The 24635-nt window shown below is 31.8% G+C and overlaps 4 protein-coding genes and 1 non-coding gene across 11 annotated transcripts in view; 3 read left to right on the top strand and 2 right to left on the bottom strand.

The window, feature by feature from the left end:
• Nucleotides 1–180: 180 nt before the first annotated feature.
• On the bottom strand, nucleotides 181–3944 carry LOC122499109 (actin-interacting protein 1). 2 transcript variants are annotated; one of them, XM_043607200.1, is made up of 12 exons: nucleotides 3610–3944; nucleotides 2972–3093; nucleotides 2773–2863; nucleotides 2520–2667; nucleotides 2219–2386; nucleotides 1954–2122; nucleotides 1760–1888; nucleotides 1250–1675; nucleotides 905–1183; nucleotides 803–805; nucleotides 557–707; nucleotides 181–469 (listed from the first exon to the last, which is right to left on the bottom strand). In XM_043607200.1, the coding sequence occupies exons 1-12, from the start codon at nucleotides 3623–3625 to the stop codon at nucleotides 360–362; spliced, it is 1812 nt and encodes a 603-aa protein (XP_043463135.1). In that variant the 5' UTR covers nucleotides 3626–3944; the 3' UTR covers nucleotides 181–359. The 2 variants fall into 2 exon arrangements, with proteins under 2 accessions (XP_043463135.1, XP_043463136.1); XM_043607201.1 differs by lacking the exon at nucleotides 803–805 and having other exon boundaries at nucleotides 3610–3938.
• A 1775-nt stretch (nucleotides 3945–5719) lies between these two features.
• Trnak-uuu lies at nucleotides 5720–5792 on the top strand. Its single transcript has one exon. It is a non-coding gene; the product is annotated as a tRNA-Lys (tRNA).
• A 530-nt stretch (nucleotides 5793–6322) lies between these two features.
• LOC122499108 (ATP synthase subunit e, mitochondrial-like) lies at nucleotides 6323–7299 on the bottom strand. Its single transcript, XM_043607199.1, has 3 exons — nucleotides 7139–7299; nucleotides 6662–6818; nucleotides 6323–6432 (listed from the first exon to the last, which is right to left on the bottom strand). Exons 1-3 carry the CDS (start codon nucleotides 7190–7192, stop codon nucleotides 6386–6388), a joined length of 258 nt encoding a protein of 85 aa, XP_043463134.1. The 5' UTR covers nucleotides 7193–7299; the 3' UTR covers nucleotides 6323–6385.
• Nucleotides 7300–7591: 292 nt separating this feature from the next.
• Nucleotides 7592–12978, top strand: LOC122499106 (H(+)/Cl(-) exchange transporter 5). 6 transcript variants are annotated; one of them, XM_043607197.1, is made up of 12 exons: nucleotides 7592–7722; nucleotides 7881–8175; nucleotides 9422–9484; nucleotides 9849–10035; nucleotides 10097–10446; nucleotides 10522–10683; nucleotides 10761–11048; nucleotides 11142–11324; nucleotides 11397–11611; nucleotides 11686–12246; nucleotides 12343–12723; nucleotides 12806–12977. In XM_043607197.1, the coding sequence occupies exons 2-12, from the start codon at nucleotides 8173–8175 to the stop codon at nucleotides 12894–12896; spliced, it is 2484 nt and encodes an 827-aa protein (XP_043463132.1). In that variant the 5' UTR covers nucleotides 7592–7722; nucleotides 7881–8172; the 3' UTR covers nucleotides 12897–12977. The 6 variants fall into 6 exon arrangements, with proteins under 6 accessions (XP_043463132.1, XP_043463129.1, XP_043463130.1 ...); XM_043607194.1 differs by having other exon boundaries at nucleotides 9387–9484; XM_043607195.1 differs by having other exon boundaries at nucleotides 9384–9484.
• Nucleotides 12979–14799: 1821 nt separating this feature from the next.
• LOC122499105 (Kruppel-like factor 18) overlaps nucleotides 14800–24635 on the top strand; it is a 32408-nt gene continuing 22572 nt past the window's right edge. The window contains exon 1 of the mRNA XM_043607192.1: nucleotides 14800–16589. Within this exon, the coding sequence (XP_043463127.1) occupies nucleotides 16164–16589 (426 nt within the window). The 5' untranslated portion in view covers nucleotides 14800–16163. The remainder of the gene's footprint in view (nucleotides 16590–24635) is intronic.

The following is a 24635-nucleotide window of genomic DNA, read 5'->3' as shown; positions in this document are numbered from 1 at the left end:
TCTTAAATTGTACCTATTCCTTAATTTTATTAATTAAATTGAAAAAGTTTTCTTTTTGACTAAAGTCAAAAAAACAATAAAATACCTAGACATTATGTGTAATAAAAAATGATAAAAATTCAGTAATTTAAAAGTTGAATATTTTTTCAGTTTTCTTAATTTGAAATTAAAGAAAAGGAATACAAAATTTAAAAAGTTGTTTATTATTGTTAAAGTTAAACAATAATTATCTCACTTGCGTTACAAAAAATATACTTAATAAATCTAAATGTATGTTATATTATAAATAAATAAAATGCATTTGTAGTTAGTTATGCCACAATAATAATAAGAAAAACCTTTTTGGTTTTACAGAAGATTTATATCTTCTCTATGCGCCATATTTTTGTATTGCAGTCTTGACCAACAGAAATCAATGTTTCTTCATCTAACCAAACAAGACGAGTAATTTGACTCTGTGGATGTGCATCTGAAAATTATTAAATATTATTTTGTTTAGAATATTAATTTTTCCAAGTTTAAATTTTACTTTAATAAAAATAAAGCAATAACATACTTTTAATAATTGTGTGTTTTGCTGGATTGGTTAAGCTCCAAATTATGATAGTTGTATCGAGACTACCACTTGCTACCATGATTGAATCCGGTGACCAAGCGACAGAATTGACTCTCGCGTTATGGAAACCCCACTCCCGATTATGTGCAAACTAAACAGATAAAATTATTATTTAAACTTTGTTTTTTCTCTGGGAAAATCAGTTTTAGTTTCACTAATAGACTTATCAGCATGTTTGACACTTACCTTCTAATAATCCACAAGGTAAAAGTTAAAAATATATAAAATAGTTAGTATGAAAAAGTAAACAAAGTACATAAGTAAAAATAAATAATAATCTGAAATTACCTTATAGTCCGGAAGCGAATACAAAATCACCTTCCTGTTTGCATCGCAAGCTACCAAGTATTTATTATCAGGACTATACGCAACATCTGTTACTGCACCTAAATGCTCCAATTCTTGTTTAGGAGAAAGTTTTGAATCTTCCAAGGTGTAAATATAAACCTTATTATCAGAAGCCGACCCAACGGCCACTTCTCCGTTTTCTTGATTAATTGAAATACATGACGGCTCATAATTTACAGAACAAGTTGCTACTTTCTTTTTATCTTGAATAACAGTCAACTGTAAGAAAATACTTGAAATATTAACAAAATAAATGTTTGATATTATTGTTGATGTGAAAAGTACCTGTTTAACAGATGCAACGACAACAATATTGCCACGAATATCAAGACCTCGAGGTTGGGAATCAAGTTTTAAAGCTGCAGATTCAATGTAGGAATTGGTCTGAATATCGACGATTCGCAAGGTGTCGTCTATTCCAGCAGTGTATAAATAATTATCAACTGCCTTCATTCCATTGATTTGATTTCCATGTCCTTGACCGTCAATTCGATCATTTTCTCCACTAATGGCGTTCCATTTTGTAATGTAGCCATCGTGAGATCCAGTAAAGATTGAATCCCTTTCAGGACTTAGAGCCAACACCGTAATTGGTTTGTTGTGTCCTTTTACTATTTTCAAAGGTTTAGTGGGATCGTCGACGTTAAGGTAGTTTATGAATCCACTGAGTGATACCGTTATCAAATTTGTTCCTTGCCATAAACAACTGACCTACGAAAAACAGTGACTCTTTAGTTTTTATCAAATCTTATATTTATGTATGCTCTCTTCCAATTATTGTGCTTTCAAACTTACTTGTTGATCATCAACCGCTGATCCCATGTTAAATTCACAAATCATTGATCGTGTTTCAACATCCCATAATTTACAAGTTTTATCACCTGAAGCTGTCAATAACTGTGTACCATCTGGTTTCCACGCAACCTGTTAAATAATTCTTTATTGCAAGTCTATGAAATATAAAATGGGAAATTGCATTTTTTTCTTACCCCATAAACTCCGCCTTGGTGGGCTGGAGAACCTATTTCACCAACAATTTCTGAAGATACTCCATCATAAATAAACACTTTTCCATCAAATCCCGCGGAAGCAAAAAGGTTCCCAGATGGTGAATAACGTACTGCTTGTACGAAGCGAGTGTGATCTTGTTTTGTCATCCTGAATTTAAAAAAGAATTATGATTATAAAACTGTTGTGTCAATTAATTACAATGTAAATAATTACAAATGTTTCTGAAACCAAAATTAATCTTACTTGAATTTAAACGGTGGACCCTCGAAAATGGCAATTGTATTATCTTCGCTTCCAGTTATAAGTCTAAAAGGTCTCGTGGGTCGAAAATCACAAGAATTAATCGATTTGCTTTGTCCTGAAATTTCACCCACAGATGTTCCAGTTTCTGCCATAAATACATGACCAAATCTAAAATATGTAGAATAATATTTTTCAAACACAGTATTAATATAAAAATGTGTTAAGACAAGATGAATTATTCATAATGCAATCTCTCTTGTTGTTCTGATTTTTCTAAATATTTAAAAAGTAAATTAATCACCTTTCTCTACCCTCACCAACAACAATTAAACGTTGGCTGTCTGGTGACCAAGCAATATCTTTTATAGGTCCACTAATGGGTTGAAATTCATTTTTTAAAATGTGCTCTTTGTTAACAGTATCCCAGATGCGAATTTTTCCTGACTGATCTAATTTTATTAAAAACAATTTCAATTATTATTATTATTTATCAATTTTATTAATATACATGAATGTTTAAACTTGTAAGAAACACATTATAATATTGTACCTACCTCCAGAAGCTATATAAAATCCACTGGGAGAATATTTGGCAACGTTTACAGGGCAAGAATGTTCTGTATAAATATCAGCAACAGCTGGATTCTACGAAAATGTTACTTATCAAATATAATAACTTAAATATTAATTTTAGTTCTTGAACACTACAAATCTTAAAATATTGTTTTCAAAAATATTTTTAAACATACTCACATCAATATTTCTAATAATAACACTATTCCCATTGGTGTATAAAATATTTTTACCCTTTGGATCACTACCCAAAACTAAGGGTTGACCTCTTTGCGTGCGAGGTAAGGTAGCAAAAATGAATTCTGCAATAGTTTTAAGTCACATTATTGCTTTTAATTAATTTTAGAAAAAATTAAAAGTAGAATGAACTATATTGTTTTCAACAGTAGTTATAAAAAATGCCAATTATTAAGAGGATATCAAAGTAGATGTCATCTTTTCATTGAAGCATCTACTTTGACATCCCCTTCAGATACATATACATAATTTAAACATTTTTTTATAGACATAAAAATCATTTACAAGTAAATTTTAATTGTTATAAAAAATTTGCAAGTTGTACAATTTATTATTATATTTTTAAATAGTAATTATTAATATCAATATAATTTAATATAGTTAATATAATGAGTTTACGTGGCGATCAAGATAAAGAAACTTTCCTATCAGTCATAGGACGACAGGCAAAACAGGCGTTTCATATAAGTTTCTCTCTTTCACACTTGTATGCTGTGACTGATATGATACATGACTGTTTTCTTATACGGTATTAATATGTTTGTGAAATTTAAAAAATAAAATTGGATGAAAAAACTTACTGGTTTCATAAGACATGTTTAATTGCAGTCTATTCGTTCAATGAACTTTTAATAAAATAATTCTCAAAATTTCTTCTAAAATAACACAATCAACCACTTTCACTAACTCGCTGTTATCTACGTCTGATGCACATGCACACTGTACTCTCAATGAACATAAAGTCTGTCTACTTTTGTCCCACCCAACGCCAACTCCTTATTTGGTTGCAGTGTGATTGACTGTACTGTACATACATCAAACTTTTCATTGATTTTAGTGATTTTAGTCAAATTTACAATACTCGATCATTATTTAAGTTACTTTCATTATAAACATTTTTTAATTAAAATTTATTTAAACTGTCTCTCAATTTTTTTTATTGTCAACATTAATTAAATTTTTATTTTTTTTACTATATTGCAATGTAACGCGCCGAGTCAGATTTGCGCGGTAAAGCTCTCAAAATTCAAACTTTTTAAGAATTTTTATATTGTCTTTTTAATTTAAATTTAGGATTTATTTTCGAAGCGGAATCCTCGACGATGATGGCTCGTTTCCGCAACAAAGAGCTTAGAAGCTCAACTCCCGCGGTGGTGAAAGAACTGTTCATTTCTTGATTTATAATTGTTGGATTATTATTGATAAATTTCGATTAAATTAAAGACTTCTGAATTCGTTTTATTTTAACTTTATTTTTTATTCCTCGAACAAGAGTTAATACTTCGGAAGTAGAACAATTTCTGACTTCTCGTTTTCCTCCAAGACCCTACGGTCCCATCCTGGGGGCCTCCGCCCCCACCCCCGAGTGCCAGAAAGTAAGGCGAAAGTACGCCTCTTTTACTCTAATTCGTTAAAAAGAGGAAAAACCCAAAAAGGCGGAAAAAGAAGGTGTTTCAGATTTTTTCTAACTAGTCCATGTAGTAGGGATGACGAAACAAAAGCATCCCTTTTTTTATTACACAGACAAAAAAAGGGTCTTGGGGTTTTATGGTAACCAGATGAGCGATTTCTCAAGTTTCTTTAAGAAGCAATATAACCATAAATGTGAATTTCTAAAACGTGACAAATAAGTAAAACATGTGCTTATTTTTAGTGTAATACTCAAAAATAATCCCGAAATATTTATTGCAGGAAGGATTAAGGCAGTAGTCTCCTTTAGAAGCCGAAAAAAGCGTTTTTTCAGCAATTTTTTTGAAAGGGAAGGAAATGATTGCGGTAAACGAAATTTTTCGGTGATATTCTATTATATTTTAGCTAAAAAAAACAATTTTTATTATTAAAAAATATTGAAATTCTTCTAAGTTATAATAATTTTTGTGGAGCGCCTTCAGTCTGCACTTGCAAATCGGTGCCGGTGATGGATGTCGTGCAATTCATCTGAAACAGTCAAACCAAATTTTTATTTAATTTTTATAAGTTTCTTTTCTATTTGAACTAAAAAAATACCGAAGAAGTTATAAAATTCCAAATTTTTTCCAAGTTTAAAAAAAAATCCACTTTAAGTTGCAAAAGAAGTAGTTTTAATAATACTTTTGTCCAACTATTTTAGTTCAAATAGAAGGTAATTTAATACTGAAGCTAGATCACTTTGATTTTTGTCGATCGGACAAATATTGTTTTTGCTATTGCCGGCACCGTTTTCTATGACGTGTGAAAATGAAAATTCGAGAAAACGCGCTTTAAAGTTTTCGGTCCAAAAAATATAAGTTTTTGGATACTTACATTAATTAAATGTTAATCAGCTATTCCTGGTCCATACAGCAATCCTTCCTCATCTTCGAAGAACTCATTTTGGCGGAGGCTTTTGTATTTGAGTTTACTATTTTTTCCACTTAAGATTATTTGAATTAAACCGCGAATTTATTGCTGCCTCTATCGAGAGAGGAGCGTATCGTATCATGCACATACGTCACAACAAAGGATAACTAACGCCATCTATTTTTTTTAACCTCGCACTATTCACTACTCAAAACAACAAATATTCTTCATAGTATAGTTGAAAATATAAATTTTCTATAAATACAAGAGTATCTTATTAATTGTTAGAAATAAATAACAGTTTTTTGTTAGTTTTGATAAAAAAAATCGGACACTTAATAATAATTATATTGGAGCCCGGATAACTCAGTCGCCCGGATAGCTCAGTCGGTAGAGCATCAGACTTTTAATCTGAGGGTCCAGGGTTCGAGTCCCTGTTCGGGCGCTCTTTTTTACTCTTATTAAATTGCGTCATTAAAATCAAATTTTTAAATTTGTCTTTTTTGGAATTAAATATATTTACCGTAAAATATCTTCCTCAATTTTTAATATCTAATAAAAGAGCCGGAAAGAAGAACTCGCTAAGCGCGTGGACGCACGCATTAATACCACTCGGGTAGAACTGAAAAATCACTGCTCCTCGCCTGGTATCAGAGCGGACAACCGCGCGCTCGGCGAGTTCTTCTTTCCACCTCCCAGGCTCAATTGCAACTGAAACCTTTTGGTTCAGAAACGTTTTAAATAAGGGGTCATCCATAAAGCATGTGATACTTTAGGGGGTGGGGGGAGGTCAGCAAAATATCACACTCCATGTTAACTGTTAATGGAAAAAGCATCATGAGGGGGGAGGGGGTCTATATTACCAAAAATATGTATCACATGCTTTATGGACGACTCCTAATGAGATTATTAAAATTAAATTATTTTTACCATTCCGGGAATTAAAAACTATGCAAATAAAGATTTTAAAAAATGTCGAGAACATTAGAATTACTTTATTAACTGTATTTTTACACTAGTCTTAATAATATGATTACTTTACTTTTTTGCAGGTTGTAACAATTCATCAAACATCTTCATTTCCTCTGAAATTTTGAAAAATACATAAAAGAACATTAATAATATATCATTATATTAAAACTTTACATTGTCGGAGCTACTGTAGTACAACATAGCTGCAAGTTCTTTAGGGACAATCAATCAATTGTTTAAATCAAAATCAAGTTGCACAAAAAGTATCCTTAAAAGGAACTTGCGAGATACGCGGTATTGCAGTCGCTTTGACGATATTAAACTTTTCTACTAATCAATTACCTGCAAGCTGGATTTTCTTCTCAGCAGCAAGTTTTGCTTCTCTTGCAGGCCTCTCTCGTTCCTCTATTTCTCGAAGCATTGCTTCCCTCTTACTGAATTTGTTATGATTATAAATCCCGTAGACTATCCCGGTTACAAGAAAGGTCCATCGACAAGCCTTAAGAAATAAACCAATAAAAATTTATTATGTTGATCAATATTATACATTCTGAAAGCTTAGACTATTTTTTATTTTACACAATTTTTTAATAGAAAATCTACAACTCAAGCCATTAGGAAAATAATGTTGATTAAATAAAACTTTGCTTTTTTTTAAATTATCAAAAACTTACATAATTAATATATTTAATAGTTAGAACCATTATTATTTACTTTACAGTTTAAGGATTGAAATATTTACTTATTCATTGGAAAAGTATCTGCAGCACTTAATTATTAGAAATAATAATTAAAACAATAAGAACAAAGTTTAGTTACCTTTATTAAAGGAGAAACTCGTACAGGTCTAGGATTCAATTCTACAGACGACATATTTGCTGACTTTAGCTGATTTTGATCACAGTGATCACTGTACAGTAGAGCAATTGTTGAAAAAAGAAGGTTGCAGGTGCAGTCACATTAGGGTTGTGTATTCAGGTTGAGTTTACAATAGTAATGGTGCGCTCACAACTAGGCAACAATGAAATATATTTGCTTTCTCATTCACTCCAATTGCTGTCTGCACAGGCAGCCGAGTTGTGGCAGCTCCATTAAGGCGCTAGCACAGCTCCTACTGCCTGCCTGCCTGCCTGCAGGTTGACATGGTAACACATAAGAGTAAGAGAGTCAGAAAATTCAAATTAAATGTTTTTTCTCTCTCACTCTTATGGCGCCTGCCTGCGCAGGCAGGCAGGCAGTAGAGGTGAGAGTGTACCTTAAACCTCTACAGAGGTTAAGCATTGTTCACAACTCGTATATGAGACAATGACAAGCGTGACGTATTTTTAATTACGTTTTTCTACTGCACCAGCAGTCGTTTCTACTAAACAATATACATTTTGTGTTGCAGACCCAGTCGAATGGTTTGCTTTGTTTTTCTTATTTTATTATAAAACAATAATTTAATTAATATTTTGTGTATCGCAGATAAATGTTATATGCATTTTAAACTAATTGAATATTAAAAAAAATTTAATTTTAGTTTACTTTTAGTTGTCTCTAAAGGTATACATTTTTTCAGGTCAGCTAAAAAGATGATAAATTCTATATTTCTAATAACAAACTGATGCAACAATTATTAGTGAACGTAATGAGAAATATATGATAATTATGTTGTGCGAACTATGCAAGCAGTGGATTTATAAACTGAAAGTTAAGAAGTAATCTTAAAAGAAAATACATGCATTGTATTTGTTAAGAGAATTATTGTTCCAGTGATCAATGTAGATTGTCACTATGTTTTAACATCCGTATTGACACTACAAATGAAAAATATCTACAGTGAATAGTTTGGCAGTGACGAATCATAAAAAATGGTAAGTCTACATCGTCTACATATATGATGTTATAAGGACAATTGTTTTTCACTCTAAAATATTTAAGTCTTCTTTTATTGATGAATAAACATCTGTTAATTTAAATATCCAGTTAATTATAACAAGTTATTAATTTTACATATGTTAATGCTGTAGAGTAGTGCATCTGTAAAGTCAGTTGAAGGAACGTATCATTTTTCCTTTATTCAAAACAAGTTTTATTTCTTGCTGAATTTAAAAAATTTTTTTTATAAAAATATAGTATAATATTACTTGATCACATAAGGTATTATATACAGCCGTAATTTACTTTTTAGTAAAAAAAATGTAAGATATTATATATTTTTATTAAATGTTTTAATTAATTCACTTGCAAAAAAACGTATTTTTTTTAATGAGTAATTTAAATTTAACCAAAAGCAAATAAGAGATAATGAGCTAAATATACCGAGTCATCCAGATAAGTAAACAATATAATATTATCAATTTGCAGAAATGTGGATAAAAAGAGTTAATTTTTCAGGTTGGTTTTTCAATTTAATTAAAAAAATTGTCAATATGAAATGAAATTGATATTTTAAATGCCTTGTACTGACATTTTTACATAAAATTATGAATAGTTTTCTGTTTCAAAGTAAAATATAGTGACAAAATTTTGAAAACTTTTGATAAATGCATTTTGTTATATAATAAGTGTAAATGAAAATTTTGCCTTCGTCTTACGTTTTGTACAATCATGTACAATTCTTATTTAATCATATACTTATTTATTAAAATTTTAATTTTTTTGCAACAATTAAGAGTAATATAATATAATATTTAAATATGTAATATAAAACTCACAAGCTTCTCTTTTGTTAGCATATTTCAGATGGTAGAGAAAAAGATGCGTATATACAGATTAGTTGACTATTCAAACAATTTTTCAAACTAAGTACTTTTTTATGTTTTTATTATTTATTAATTGCTAATTATACAGTTTGCAGTTATAAAGTTTTTTTTAAGCCGCTCGGCAGATATTTGACATCGTCAAACACGAATTAGTTTTAAGAGTTATTTCTGACTATTTATTGTTGTTTCATTAAATTATTAATTTTTCATTGGGAATACATATATAAATCATTTCTCCCAGTCCTATATTACTGCACCACCGAAGTAGAGCTATGAACCTAACAATATAGGTACATATTTGAGTATAATTTTCAAAGCAGATCAGCTCGATGTAATGGAGAAATTTCCACTGAAGGGTACATCATCAACATCATTCAGCAATAACGCACTAGCCACCTATCACTCGGTCGATGCCCAGGTAGGCATCATACTCCCTCATTCATTCTTAATTTAATTTTTATGCTTTTCTTGTATTTAAAAAGTTGTTTGATTCACTTTTTATTTTGTTTATTCATCATCAATTATTTCTTTATTTATATCAATAGGCTAACTGACAAGTATTATTGAATTTTCTTTTAAATTGGTTATAAGTTACTATTAGTTACTTAAAATTACTTAAAACAACTGACGTTTAATATCTCCCGATCGGCTCAGTCCATGATATTGCATAACTACAATTAACTGTAAACTAATTTGACATTACAGATGAGATCCTGTTCATAAGAAAACATAATTTTTTTTAAGTATAAATATTAAAATTGAGTAACAGAAGTTTGTTTCAGAATGGTAATGGAGTGAAAAATGGTAACTCGGATAATGCACGTTTGAGAAGTGGAGCAACAAGTCGAGTCGGAAGTCAAAGTAGCGATGAAGATATGCTCGTGGCAAATCAACAATCAGTTTCTCACAAATCAGGAAATAATGCTTATCTAGAGCGAAGTCTTCGTCTTGACGATGCTTCGTCGCATTGTAAGTATAGTAATAATAATTTATTTTGTGTTTACATTGACAGCTCATTGTTTAAAAATAGTTTCAGCCGATTCGGATGACATTCCTGGGATCGGTCAGTATGACGATTTTCATACAATTGATTGGCAAAGAGATATTGCGAGAGATCGGATGCGACATCGGTACATCTTGAAGAAGAAACATGACTCTATTTGGGATTTAATTAAGGGGGCCCATGATGCCTGGTCTGGATGGCTGTGTGTCTTGTTTGTCGGTCTTTTCACCGGAGTGGCAGCTGGTGTTATAGACATTGGCGCTTCATGGATGACAGATTTAAAATTTGGAATATGTCCCGAAGCCTTTTGGCTCAATAAGGAGCAATGTTGTTGGAGTTACAATGAAACAAATTTCGATGGAGAAAATTGCTCACAGGTACCGACTTGTAAAAATGAAGTTAAATTCTTTTAAAAATCCATTATGAGCTTTAAAGAAACATGTCTTTTTCAGTGGTTAACATGGCCTGAAGTTTTCAAGCAATCTAAAGAAGGAACTGGTTCAGACTTTATTTCATATTTGTTTTATGTAGCATGGGCTCTTTTGTTTGCGTCATTATCTGCCTCGTTAGTGAGAATGTTCGCCCCGTATGCTTGTGGTTCTGGTATACCGGAGGTGATTATAGATTTTACATTCTAAAAATAGTGGTCCAAATTTCAGAAATCTGTCATTAAAAGTTTAATTTTTTCCAGATAAAAACTATTTTAAGTGGTTTCATAATACGAGGATATTTAGGGAAATGGACTCTTATTATAAAATCTGTTGGTCTTATTCTGTCCGTGTCAGCAGGTTTAAACTTGGGAAAAGAAGGTCCGATGGTTCACATAGCCTGTTGCATAGGCAATATTTTTTCATATTTATTCCCCAAGTACGGAAGAAATGAAGCGAAGAAGAGGGAAATTTTATCGGCTGCTGCAGCTGCTGGTGTTTCTGTAGCTTTTGGAGCTCCGATTGGAGGTGTATTGTTTAGCTTGGAGGAGGTATTTATTTTCATTTATTTTCATTTATTTTCATTTATTTTCACAAAAGTTTTTAAATTATTGTTATTGAAATTAATGAAATATACATTTTAGGTCAGTTATTATTTTCCTTTAAAAACACTGTGGCGCTCATTTTTTTGTGCGTTAATTGCTGCTTTCGTGTTACGATCAATTAATCCTTTTGGAAACGAGCACTCTGTTTTATTTTATGTCGAGTACAATAAACCTTGGATATTCTTTGAATTAATTCCCTTTGTGATGCTTGGAATTATTGGAGTAAGTAATTATTGGAGTAAGCTTATATATTATGTGGATGTTTGTTTATGTTTTTTATTTAATATTTTGCAGGGAGTCATTGGTTCGCTATTTATTAGAGCAAACCTTTATTGGTGTCGCTATCGCAAAACCTCAAAGCTTGGTCAATATCCAGTCACTGAAGTACTGGCTGTTACTGTTATAACGGCAATCATTGCTTATCCGAACCGATACACAAGGATGAGTACCAGTCAGCTGATTTACTTACTCTTTAGGCAGTGTGGTGTGTCAAATGCCGATTTAATATGGTAAGTCTTTTCCCAAGGTTACACAAGCTTACAGTAGAGACATTGAAGAAATACCTTTTTCCTTTGTGCAATAGCGATTACAATCGAAATTTTACGAGTGTCGATTCGGGCCTTGACGTAGCAACGGCCGACGCGGGAGTATTTGATGCTGTATGGCTTTTGGTAATAGCGCTAATTCTCAAGTTCATCCTGACGATATTCACCTTCGGTATGAAAGTTCCTTGTGGTCTATTCATTCCATCGCTGTGTTTCGGAGCAATAATTGGACGCATTGTGGGCATTGGCATGGAACAACTCGCGCACAACTATCCTCACATTTGGATGTTCAGCGAGGAATGCTCTACTGGTGTGAACTGCATCACGCCAGGATTGTATGCCATGGTCGGAGCTGCTGCGGTTCTAGGAGGTGTGACAAGAATGACCGTTTCGCTGGTTGTGGTCATGTTTGAATTGACTGGCGGTGTCAGGTACATTGTTCCCCTGATGGCAGCTGCCATGGCAAGTAAGTGGGTCGGAGATGCGCTTGGCAAACAGGGAATCTACGACGCTCATATTGGACTCAATGGTTATCCATTTTTAGACAGCAAAGATGAATTTCAACACACTACTTTAGCTGCTGATGTCATGCAACCCAAGTTAGTGACAATTTTTAGTCAACTCTTAGTAAACAAGTTTCTTAATTTTTTTACTATATGTTATTTATAACTAAAAAAATGTCACTTTTCTTTCAGGCGCAACGAAGCATTACACGTACTTACACAGGATTCAATGACAGTTGAAGATGTGGAAACTTTGCTGAAAGAAACAGAACATAATGGATTCCCAGTTATTGTTTCTAAAGAGTCACAATATTTAGTCGGGTTTGTTTTAAGAAGAGATCTGAACTTGGCTATCGCAAATGCAAAGCGAATGATGGAAGGTATAACACGACAGTCTCTCATTCTTTTTACGAGTGGAAGCAACATTCAATCTCATGGTATGCCACCGCCTTTGAAACTAAAAAAGATTCTCGACATGGCTCCCATAACTATTACGGATCAAACTCCAATGGAGGCTGTCGTGGATATGTTTAGAAAATTGGGACTGCGACAAACACTTGTTACTCATAATGGGTAAGAATTATACAATATTTTTAAATCATTTATTTCCTATCCTTCCTCGTAAATAATTAGTTATCAATTTTATTTTTTTCAGCCGATTACTAGGAGTTATTACTAAAAAAGATGTCTTAAGGCATGTAAAGCAATTGGATAATGAAGATCCCAATTCTGTATTATTTAATTAATTACATCATATTTCATTTTAAATTCGAAAGGAACATCATTAAACAATAGTAAAATTAGTAATAATAATAATAATAATAATAATAATAATAATAATAATAATAATAATAATAATAATAATAATAATAATAATAATAATAATAATAATAATAATAATAATAATATTATTATTAATTATTATTATTATTATTATTATTATTATTATTATTATTATTATTATTATTATTATTTACGTTATTTAATTTTAATTCAGTTTTATTAAAATGGTAAAAAATAATTCGTTAAAAACTGTTCAATTTTTAAGATTTTGACTTGAACCATGTCATACCGAAGAACTAATAATTTAAAGATGAAATGTTTATCGTCGATATTGATTAATCTGAAATATGTATGTGTAAATCAAATGAAAAATTCGAATATGACTTTTCTTAATTCACTGAATTTAAATCTATATAAAATAAGGTGAATGATTTTTTTAAAACTTAATTTTTAATCTAGATAAACTGTAAAATTATTTAAACAAATTTATTTATTGATAATATCGTCGCGTGTTAATAAAGACCCCTTTAATGTTTAAAAAAAAATAACAGATTTCGACATAAAAATATTCTAGGTCCATCTACATGTCTCAGAAAGTAATATGCCAATAAAACTTTGGTACACAACTAATTTTTACCTTGTGCCTAATTTAAAGAGAATTTTTTTATCAAAATAATCATTTAATTTTTAGTATAAAATGAAGAATTATTTTTAGCATGAAATATTATTTTTTTAGATCGAAACTGTTTTAAAAGACAAATTAGCTAATTATGTTTATTTTGTAAGAAAAGCATATATACCTACTTGATGTAAAAGTATGTATTTAAAACACAATATTTGAAAAGTGGAATAAAATTGTTATAAATACTCGCACCGAAGCTTTTTTCAAAAGTGTAAAAGAGTAATGCTGAAAGAAAGGACAGGTATTAGGTATAATAATCTCTTGAACAGATATATAGTTTATAAGTTTACTTTTTCAAAAAGTAATTTATTCTTGTTGTTGTAAACAAACAATTGTGTATTATACAGTGAGAAATGTGGATATTTAATTTCAAATTTCTAGATAATATACATACAATAAATATTATTAATTATGGTTGCAAATATATACATTTTATTTAGATATTAATTTTGAATATCTACTTCTCTCTCCGTTGATATTGCGTCTACTGGTATAATTTTAAAAACTATTGCATAATTATATGATACAAATTTGTAAATATCATATGGCATAATAATTTACATGTCTTCTAAGTGTGTCAAATATGAAGATTGCAGTCACACTTTGTAAATTGTCTTCTTTATTTTCTCCCTCAATGCACCTATTTTTGAATCTTGAAAATGTTGTGCTGAAGCAAATTGTCATTCCTCTGATTATATGTAATGTAGAATGCTTGCTGTCACACTAGTCACTCAGTCAGAGGCTGACAAAATATGAAATACTCTTACCTCATTTGTACCTTAATGTATTCTGCAAGACTTTGCCGCTCTGTTATAATGTTCCACCAGCCCATCGAATCTACTCTATACTTAACATATGTTAAGGAAAAATTATCGACTCCCCTATTTAAAAAAGGAAAAAATGGAATTTTTAAATCGTTGTCGTTGTCGTTGTCATACTCTTCTATCTGCATGTTTAACATGCTAAACATCTTCCGTAGAATGCGAACCAAATTTTATTTATTTTAAAATTTGTTGCAATAAAATTAGTATAATAAATTATTATAATTAATAGTGTAAGAATTGAATCTTTTTTAAATTAAAATGCGCTATTACATGAGAGTTTTAAAATAATTATATAAACATATGAAAAAATTGGGTAAATTTTCCATCTTTTACTGAATACTGAGTCAAACAGTTATGAAGCTTAAAGGCTTAATTTGATTTTAAAAAATGACTAATTAGCGAAATTGGCGGATTATCGGCATCGTGTTGTCGTTGTGTGTTTGAAATTTAAAGGAGAAGGGGATTCCCCAGTAGAGAGGGTCAGGATAGGTTGGTAAAGGTGGAGGAAGGCATCTCAATGGCCGCCTGGACTCGTGCCCGAGACAGGCAGTTACCGAGGAACCGTTGCCTTGACGACATGCATGTACGCATGCGCACGTGTTGTTCACGATTTTTTAGTTCTTCTCTTCCACAAATTACGCGCACGCGCGCCATTTAAATCTGTTCGCCACCCTTCCTCAGTTATTTAATCAAACACCTCTTTTTTGTTTATTATATTTCATATACTTGATCGGCATCTAAGGACTCACTTTTTCCTTTTATGTGCTGTCACACACCTCTTCTTCCTCTATTGCAACTGAGTTACTTTTTCGCATCTCCTGCCCTGACATTCTTCCCTCGATATTGAAATCACTAAACCACCTTAAATTCTCTCTGCAAATTAAACTATCACCGTCTTCAGATCCTAAAATTCCTCCCCACCACCAAGTCCTCCTTCAAATATCCTTCGGCTCGTAGTGTCGCGCGCCACCCGCCACATATTAACCGCAGTTATTGTTCATGTTGGTGAGAAAACCCTTTCGATTTAAATGGAGAACAAATTTCGTATTAGTTGATACATGCCTGTCAAATATGTCGTCAGTCAAATATGTTAGAAATGATTAATTAACTCGGCACGTGGTGATTATTACAAAAAACGTAGTTTTTGCCAATTGTAAATATTACTGACTGTCCTGATAATGGAGTTTTCGGATACGAGTGGAGTTATTTTTCGTGTAATGTTGAAAACAACTGCGTGAGTTTTAAAGAACAAGTTTTGAAAATTTTATTCGAGTGCTAGCTTATTATAAATACAAGTTATACTTGTTGATATCAAAATACAGTCTATATTAATTTGACCGACAAACGTGTTTTCTCAGGATTAAATGAATGCAAAAAGAAGGCTTTTCAGGGCTTTCAAGTCTGGTGTTTTAAATAATAAAGACTTATTTTTGTGCAGAATATTGAACAGTTTTGTGATTCTTGGTGATCAGTGCTTGCTACGGTTGTTATTGAATATCAATGACAGTGTTTACAAGATTTGGATAATATTTTCATATAAGGAACTGACTTAAAATGAATAAGTCAATGTCAATTTGTTTATTTATTCCCATAAATAAGGAGCATCAGAAAAGCCAAAGAGATTTAAAGATGAGAGTTGTCCATTAACGAGAAGTGTCAAGTATGTAAAAGAAGGCAAGAAATCGAAGGAGAAGAGAGAAAGGTTGATTTTCGAAGGTACTTGAATGATTCGAGAAAGCTTTAGAACCGAAAGAGAATCATTTTGGGAGTGCAAAGAGGGATTTGAGCAATTGAATTATCCCGAAGAGACAGGAAAATTGTACGATTCGCCACCGCCTCCCTGCCCCCGCCGGATGGACGTAAGCGTGTGCTGTTTGCCCATTGCCGGCTCGGGGGCCCAACACCCTCAACATCCAGTCACTTTGTCCTCCGCAGGTCAACCTACCATACAAACATCTTATCAATATACCGATCAAATAGTTCCTGAAAGGGGCCATGCTGACGATCTCACTATCCTTACTACCAGTACCGGTCAGGATAACTGGCAGCACGTATCCTCAACGTCAACAGTTCCTAATGCTACGTCAACAACAACAACCACAACCACCAACACCACTGCTTACATTGACTATTCATGGCTGCAGATGCAGGTAACATTTCTCAAACCTCATGTTTTAAGCATAAAGCATAAACCTTTTGCTCTAAAGAAAATGTGGAAACGATACCTATACCTATTAATAGTATCCACAGTTTCCTCAAAGTTGAAAATAATTAACTAGACTCTTGAAACTTGAAGAAATCCCTTAAATATACACTGCTTTCAAGGTTTTACGTGGAACGCAACGATAAGTTTCTCTAGAATGGCGAAAGTCATCTTAACTGAAACAATAGTGAAATTTGTACCTATACTTGCATGTTAACGTTTAAAAAAAGTTATTGGTTCCACCAACATTGATTAAATCCTTAACCGTCCAATCGTGAGCGGTTAAATTGACTTTAGATTAACTTTTAATCGGGGTTGTTGAGACAGGCTTTTGAAAAATTACTTTTCATGAATTTCATGAGCTTCGCTATTATAACTAAAGATTTCGAAGGCGGGTTACAGTCCAGTTAATTTCAACTTTCAGGAAGCTTTTACTGCTTTTTGTGGGTATAATTATATTATTTATTTAAATATACAGGTTAACAAACGAATCATTCCATTTTAAAATCACAATGGCATGCTTCGGTCGGTTTTATTCAATCTATAGAATTTCAGAAGAAAAAACCTTTGAAAAGAACATTTTCTGTCAAAATACTTATATGAGCTATATTATAATTATGAGGTTTGTGAAAATTAACTGGAATTTTAAAAAAGCTTGCCAAATATTAATCCAAACAATATAGTTATAATTTTCACTACTTATCCTAAATTTTTAAATGATAAGTATAAGCAAGCAGTTTAGTATAATTAATCGACAAGAAAATCGCATTAAACGAGCATTTTGATGTAATTACATATTTATCTTATACATAAAAAGTAACACATTAAAATAAGGGAAAGGAAGTTGACGATTATTGTATCCGGTAAAAATTAAAGGCGACCTATGGTGACCGGATGAATCGTTTCCATGGTTCAGCTATTTTCGAGGGTTACAGCCCTTTGCTTTTCTTTATTTTCTCATACACACATATTTATTGATATTATTTTATAAAGGAATTCCATTAAACACAACAACAAGTTTTAATTTATAACAAATCTTCTCCAAAATATAAACCATTTCACTTTTATAGTTTACACTGAATTATAACACATTGTTTATTTGCTCTGAATATAAATTCACTATAAAAAGGTTTATAGAAAAATTTTTTTATTAGTATAATTTTATATCCCACTGAATCACTTTAATTTTATGATGCAAAAGTCTGAGAAAAACTTCTCTTCACTCTTTGTGCACAATTCTACTTGACAAAAAAGAACTGTCAATTTAAAACTGATTTTGCTGTGATAACAAAAATCAGTTTAAAGTTGAAAATTTAAAATTGTCTGTCCCTATTTTAATAAAGAAATTTACAGCTAACCTCTTATATGCGTGTTTTTGGCAAATCTTATTGTAGCTCATCAGAAAACGTGTTTCTTCTCAAAATCTCACTCTTTCCTACATCATATTCTGTTTCCTATATAGCATCTTTCACTTAGTATAACAATCACCACAGATTAGAATTATACATTCGTTTACCTGATTCAAATTAAGAAAGTAGATGTTTCTCATTTTTATTATTACAATATGTAATTAAATAAATTATATTTACTGTAAAATTAGGTCACTAACAATAAGTCATATTTCACTAATGAATTAGTAAAATGTCACTATTTATTTATTGGTAATAGGTATTAATTCATATTTAATAGGGAGTGGGAAAATTATTATTATCTTATTATTATTTAACATTGAAAATTATACCTTTTATGAAAGAAACTAGGGCAATATATCTTAGAATTATGAGAATTATTTGAAACATTAAGTGGACCGTTTTAAAAGGACTACAATTTTTATTGTTTTTATTGTAAACAGATTGTTTACTTATACGTAGATTGCTGCAGGAAAACGAAGTAATAATCTGTAATAAGGCGGTCGAACCGGATCCATGACCATGAACATACTTGATTATTTCAATTAGATTAGTAGAATTTGAAAATCGCATAATTAATAGAGATCTTAATTGATAGTCTATAAAAGACTGTATGTATGTACACACGCATAATAGTACGTACGTATCAATAATGTATATTCCATCAGATTAAAATAAAAATGAGTTTGTGATTGAGAATTTGATTGGCAGAACTTATATATCAGCGCAATAATAAATAATTCGTCTACATATGAACAAGCATTGTCCTGCACCTACACTCTTGTTGGCACGTCGGTCGCATCGGCCGAGCTGTCTTGTGAAACCATCACTGCAACGGTTTAATATATACATATACAAGAATGTAAGCCAGCCAAACCAATGTTACGGACAATTTACTCTAAAAATTAGTTACAAAACGCTCTCAAACTATCTACCCATCAGGCACTTCCTCTTCCTCTACGTTAAATAGACGGATGACCATTAAATACCGAGAGTGGAGAAGAGTTATTGTTCACAGACTACCATAATGGATTTGTACTCATTTAGCCTCTGATTGGTCCTTCACACAAGTCACAATAATCGTTTATAAAGATGATGAGATGCGTCAGAACTTAATACGCAATGTGCCCTCTTGTCTATTTCACATAAAGATAAAGACGATTAGTGCTTGTCATCTTGAGCAAAGTACTAGTACAGGCAAAATTTAGGGTTTTATATTATTTTGAGGCTTTGCTCAAGTTTTAACTGACTAATTAAATGTAAAAATCTGTCTGTTTATGAAAATCAAAGTTTAAACATGCACGAATAATAATCTGATGTAAACACCATAGGCTGATTTGATTAAGATTTTGTGAGCGGCCAGGAAATATGCGTGATGTGCACCGCCAAGCATGAAAGTCCTAACGAATACCCAGTAATTATTACTTACACATGTTCACATTACCTGCATTTATTTAAATGAACATAATTTAAAAAACGAATATATATTTAGTGTGACGAGTAAATGTCAAGAAAAAAAATCAGTTTACTTGATTTTTCTTTTACGCTTCCTATTTAAATGAAAAAATGATAAAGCTCGCGTACAAATTTCTATGATTGTACATTAAGCATTCCATTTGCTCCAACTGTCACCCTTGTCACTGCTTGTCACCCTTATAATCGCACTTTAGAGAAAACGTTTTTTCTAATTTCAGTTCGCAGAAGTTTGTGAATAGCCAATGACACAGGATTAATACCATTCATTGAACAAAGTATAGTTTTTATTTCTACAACATGTATACCATACAATCTTTTACAACTGTATTGGTGTAAATAGTGTATTAAAAACATAAAGGACGCACAATTGTTCAGGATAATGAGGCTATCGGTTTGACAGGAAATTACTTGGCACTCTAATTGTGTGTTATTGCATCCACGACCTCCATGTGTTTGTTTGTAAAGCATCAACCTATTTTATTATAATCGCCTTCATTTTAATCATTCAACATTGCATTATATATTGCAATTATATATTGCAATTTATGTAGTCAAATATTTTGGTTCTCAAAAATTAGCTAAATTCCCCATAATTTGATCTTCAAAAGATGTGCATAGATAGAAATGTATAGAAGAGCTTGATATAATACTAAACTTTTACAAGGAAGACGAAAAGTAAAACCTAATTGTCCTTTACACATCACTAAATGGTAGTATGATACGTAGGTACGAAATATAAGGTTATCGCTGACCAGATTGAGCATAATGCAAGCGCAGGATAACGGTACAAAACGCAAGAAAGTACAGCGAGGTCGCTGCGCGGCAGCGGAATAACCAAGTAACTTAACCAGCCTCCGCCCAGCTATAGCAATAAACGCCTTTATCTCTATTTCTCCTTATCCTCTTCTCTTTTATTGGCTATTTTTCTTTTTTATTTCAATCTTTGAAATTAACATTATTATAATTGTATTATTTTATATTTATACTTGGTGGAAAAATTTACATATTGATGTGTCAATCGAGTCTATGCGGTTTAATCACGCCACACCGTTCAAAAATATACCACCAAGATATGTTTTCAAGTTGTGTCATTCATTCCTCTTTTCCCCTATAAAACGCTTCTGTCAACTAAGCGCATGAATTTACCAATTACAGAATTGGATAGTACAGATTATGTTCTCTATTAAATTTGAAAAAGTGATGATTATCAATAGTGAATTTAGGATTTGTCTCAAAAAATAAGACTTTCTTTTTAGGGGCCATCCATAAACTACGTTACCAATTTAGGGGGAGGGGGGGGGGGTCAAAGAATATGCAAAATTGCATTAAACGCAATGGTAACGAGGGTGGAGGGGGTCTAAAAAGTCTGAAAAATTGGTAACGTAGTTTATGGACGACCCCTTACTGTGCAGTACAGCAAAAGCCGCGATAGTTACATCGATTTTGCTATAATTGCTCATTAACCGTCACACCAAAACTTGTATTAGCAAACACTTTAAGGCTGAGTCCAGAATAGCTAAAAATCGTCTCGACTTTCAAGACGATTCGATGCGCGTACATACATTTTTGCTTACTGCGCATCGAAATCGAGACGATTTATTTGATTGTGGACTCAACCTAACTGTAAATAAATGACATTTGCTTCAAACATTGAAATTATTGGTTCAAATACAATTGAATCAAATAAAAGTCATTTGATTCAAGTAAATACTTATTTGATAAAAGTATTAAAATTATTTAATTTTCGGAAACTGATGTTATAAAAATTAATATTTTTCATATAAGTGAACTGCAGGTCATCCAAGTATAACTTGAAACAGACAGACCCTGGAATTCCACATGAAATTGCAGAATTTGAAAAGTATCTTGCATTACGAATATTACGAATATTTAATTGACACTTTTAATTAACATCTATTATTGACTGCATAGATGTTTCTGAAGACCTCTTGTCCGAACCGTACAGTATACGTCGTTTCTCTCATTATGATATACGAATAGCAGTAACTATATGCTACTAATATACAAACCTTGCACCAACTATGAAAGTACGTTATTTATTTCTTCAGGTGAAAAAAAAGCGAGACCCAAGTGAGTCGGGCAAGGAATTCTTCGTCTGGATTCGATAACCTACGATTAGGTCATCGTAACGGTAAAATCCTCGGTAATAAAGAGAAAAGAAATGTGCAAAATCGTTAGACGCGTGCGTAAGTTACGTATTTATCTTGTAAAACCTTTGACGAAATTGTAAATTTTTCAATGTCGTGCTTAAAATGTTTCTGTAGATAAAAAAGAGTCGAGTGGTTTTAACTGAAATGCTTGAAAGTTTTACTCACTGCCAAGTTTATTTATATGGATATAGAAAACAGAAAATTTCAGTAGAAATCAGAAAAACAAGAACGATATCGCTGTTTGCAAAAATAACATTTGAGTTATAGATTAGTGCCATCATACGAAAATAATTCGTCTATAAGTAGATTGTATTCCAATTTATTTGTATATATGGTATTAAATTAGTATTTGTTGATCAGTTGAAGTAATTCACTTTTTATACTGTCTCAATATATTCTATTCATATATTACATATTAAAATATATATATTAAAATTATAATATATCTTGTGAATTGATTACCATTGCAAAATACAAAAAGCAAAAATATATATGGATAGCAAATATTTTCATAAAACATCAAAACTACCAGTTTACAAATAATTTCCAAAGGTCTTTTTCTCTGTAAGTTGATGAGTTCAACTCTAATAAATAAATGCAATATGAATATATGTGGATTTTTGATAAATAAAAATAATGAAGTAAATAATTTTCCGCTAAAACTAAGTAAATAAATAAATATATATATAGTATTGTTTGAAGAGAAGGAAACAATGATTGTGTGTGGGTATAATTGAAAACGCCTCTGCATAAGCATTGTTTAATATCTTTTAGTGGATGCTAATTATTCATTTCAATTTGTGCATCAACATATATGTACACAGACTAAATGAAGGTATACCCAGAGAATTTTCGAAGACGCCTTTCGAAGCGTTGCGCAAGGATGCAAACACGGATATGGGTCAAGAAACAAGATTGGTATCTGTGCTTCGTGCAACCGAACCCAGAAAGTACTAGAGTTAAGTTGAGAAGTGAACGAGATGCGAAGTACCAATCGAGTCTGTTCAGCAAAGATTACTCTTACAAAAAAGGTAGCTGCTTCATTGACATTCTGCTTAATTTTGGCATATATTGCTAATAGACTCGATCCAACAATCACTTATAGATTTTCTACTATATACTAACTTATGAAACAAAGTGTGACAATTCATGTATAAACTCATGTATTCTCTTAATTTGAATCAGTCAAGTTCACCAACTTTTCAGTTATGTATAAAATCTGACTGACTGACTGACTGACTGACTGACTATTAACTTATTGTCAGTTGAAATTCACTGAGAAATCAGCGAGATGGTTTACTTATAACTGGAAACGGTGAATTTGGGCGCTCCAATCTCCATAGTGATTTGATTTATCATTTCATTATTTCATTATTATTAGTGAAGCGTTTGAATTTGTACAGCCGTTCACAACTTGATTTACTTTAGAACCTCAGAATCAGAAAATTAAATTTATTGAAATCTGCAAGTTGTTTTAATAGTTATTGAATTTTTGTTTGAAAAAAGAGTTTTCGAAATTGAAGCGCGTCGCGGCAGTTTATGATAAGAATTGATGACGTGTCTCATAGCTTCTCGAGGATAATCCGAGTAAACACCGAAAACTTGGCATGTAATATGTGTGATATGTACCCAACGTAAATAATCTAATCTCCAATGTGACATTGAGCACTGACGTATTTAATAAAACTTTCAGTGCAAAAAGTTTCACTAGTTCCCAAGCAAAAATTGACAACTGGCGCAGTACTGCATACCAGTCTTAAAGGGCAGTACTGGCGTAGTACAGAAATTTTAATGAAACCAGTACTGAACCAGTACTGGCAAGCCAACTGCTGGCATGCCAGTACTGGTGCAATACTGCGCCAGTTGTGAATACTGGCATTTGACAGAAATTTTTGCTTGGGTTGATGTTTTGCCATAAGCTGCGGTATTGATACAGTTTAGAAAACATTTTTTGTGAAGAAGATTCTTCCAATTTGTTTTGAAATTTAAAAATAGTTTCATTAGTTTTGACATGGTATATATGAAGCATGTGAAGACAAAGAGAAGAATTTTACTGGAGAAAAAATATAAGAGAAATTTTTATCTTTAGGAATAATATAAAGTCAAAATCAGTAATTGCGTTTAAAAAAAAGAATAGAACTGCGATGTGAACTTATATCTTTTCATTCTACAGCCTTTGAATTTTCTCTTATAGGTACACACGCATATATAACGGTACTGCTACTTACACATGCGGAGAAGTAAGAGTAAGGACTTTGAGTTTTTGTAGGGGTTTGAGCAAAAAGTCGCCTACTCTTTTGAGCTAAACATTATTTCGATTAGTACCATCGAAATAATGGAATTGATCCACCAAATATATATAGTCTGTGGTGGCAAGAAGAAAAATATTGATATTTCTGTGCGAAAATGTGAGGAATAAATTTGAATTCTTCTTTGAAACGAGCTTAAAATGAATAGATTATCGGTGTGGATGGAATTTTTTGCAGAATGCACAGCCGATGTGCCTAGTAAGTATGTATGGTACACACGGGTACACTTGATCAATCGTACAAACGTGAAGGCGCTCGTTTGTGCGCTACAGTTTTAAGAGCCTACACTTAAAGTAAAGTCTAAAACTCTAAAACGTCTGTAAGACTTCTATAGCAGCCTTTCCTCTCGCGTATAGGTAAGCCAGTGGTCATAGAGAAATGAGATAAAGGAGGGGGAACAGAATGCGGAATAGCCTAGAATGTGATGTGAGTGTTCTCCACACGTAGGTTTTTATAGGATCCAACACATTTATACGTGTGCTATCAAATCGGTCTCTTTATGTCCCATGGTCCTGTCATCTTCATTGCCTCTTCCCAATACAATATATTGGCTGTCTCAGATGGAATAAATTTTAGTTTTAGCGGACGTATGATAAATATAATATTATACTATATACTATTGTATAGT

This window comes from Leptopilina heterotoma, unplaced genomic scaffold (genome assembly GCF_015476425.1).
Source record: "Leptopilina heterotoma isolate Lh14 unplaced genomic scaffold, ASM1547642v1 Lhet_166, whole genome shotgun sequence".
Classification (NCBI taxonomy): domain Eukaryota; kingdom Metazoa; phylum Arthropoda; class Insecta; order Hymenoptera; family Figitidae; genus Leptopilina; species Leptopilina heterotoma.
The sequence above is the reverse complement of the archived record's forward strand: the minus strand, read 5'-3'. Positions and strand labels throughout refer to the sequence as shown.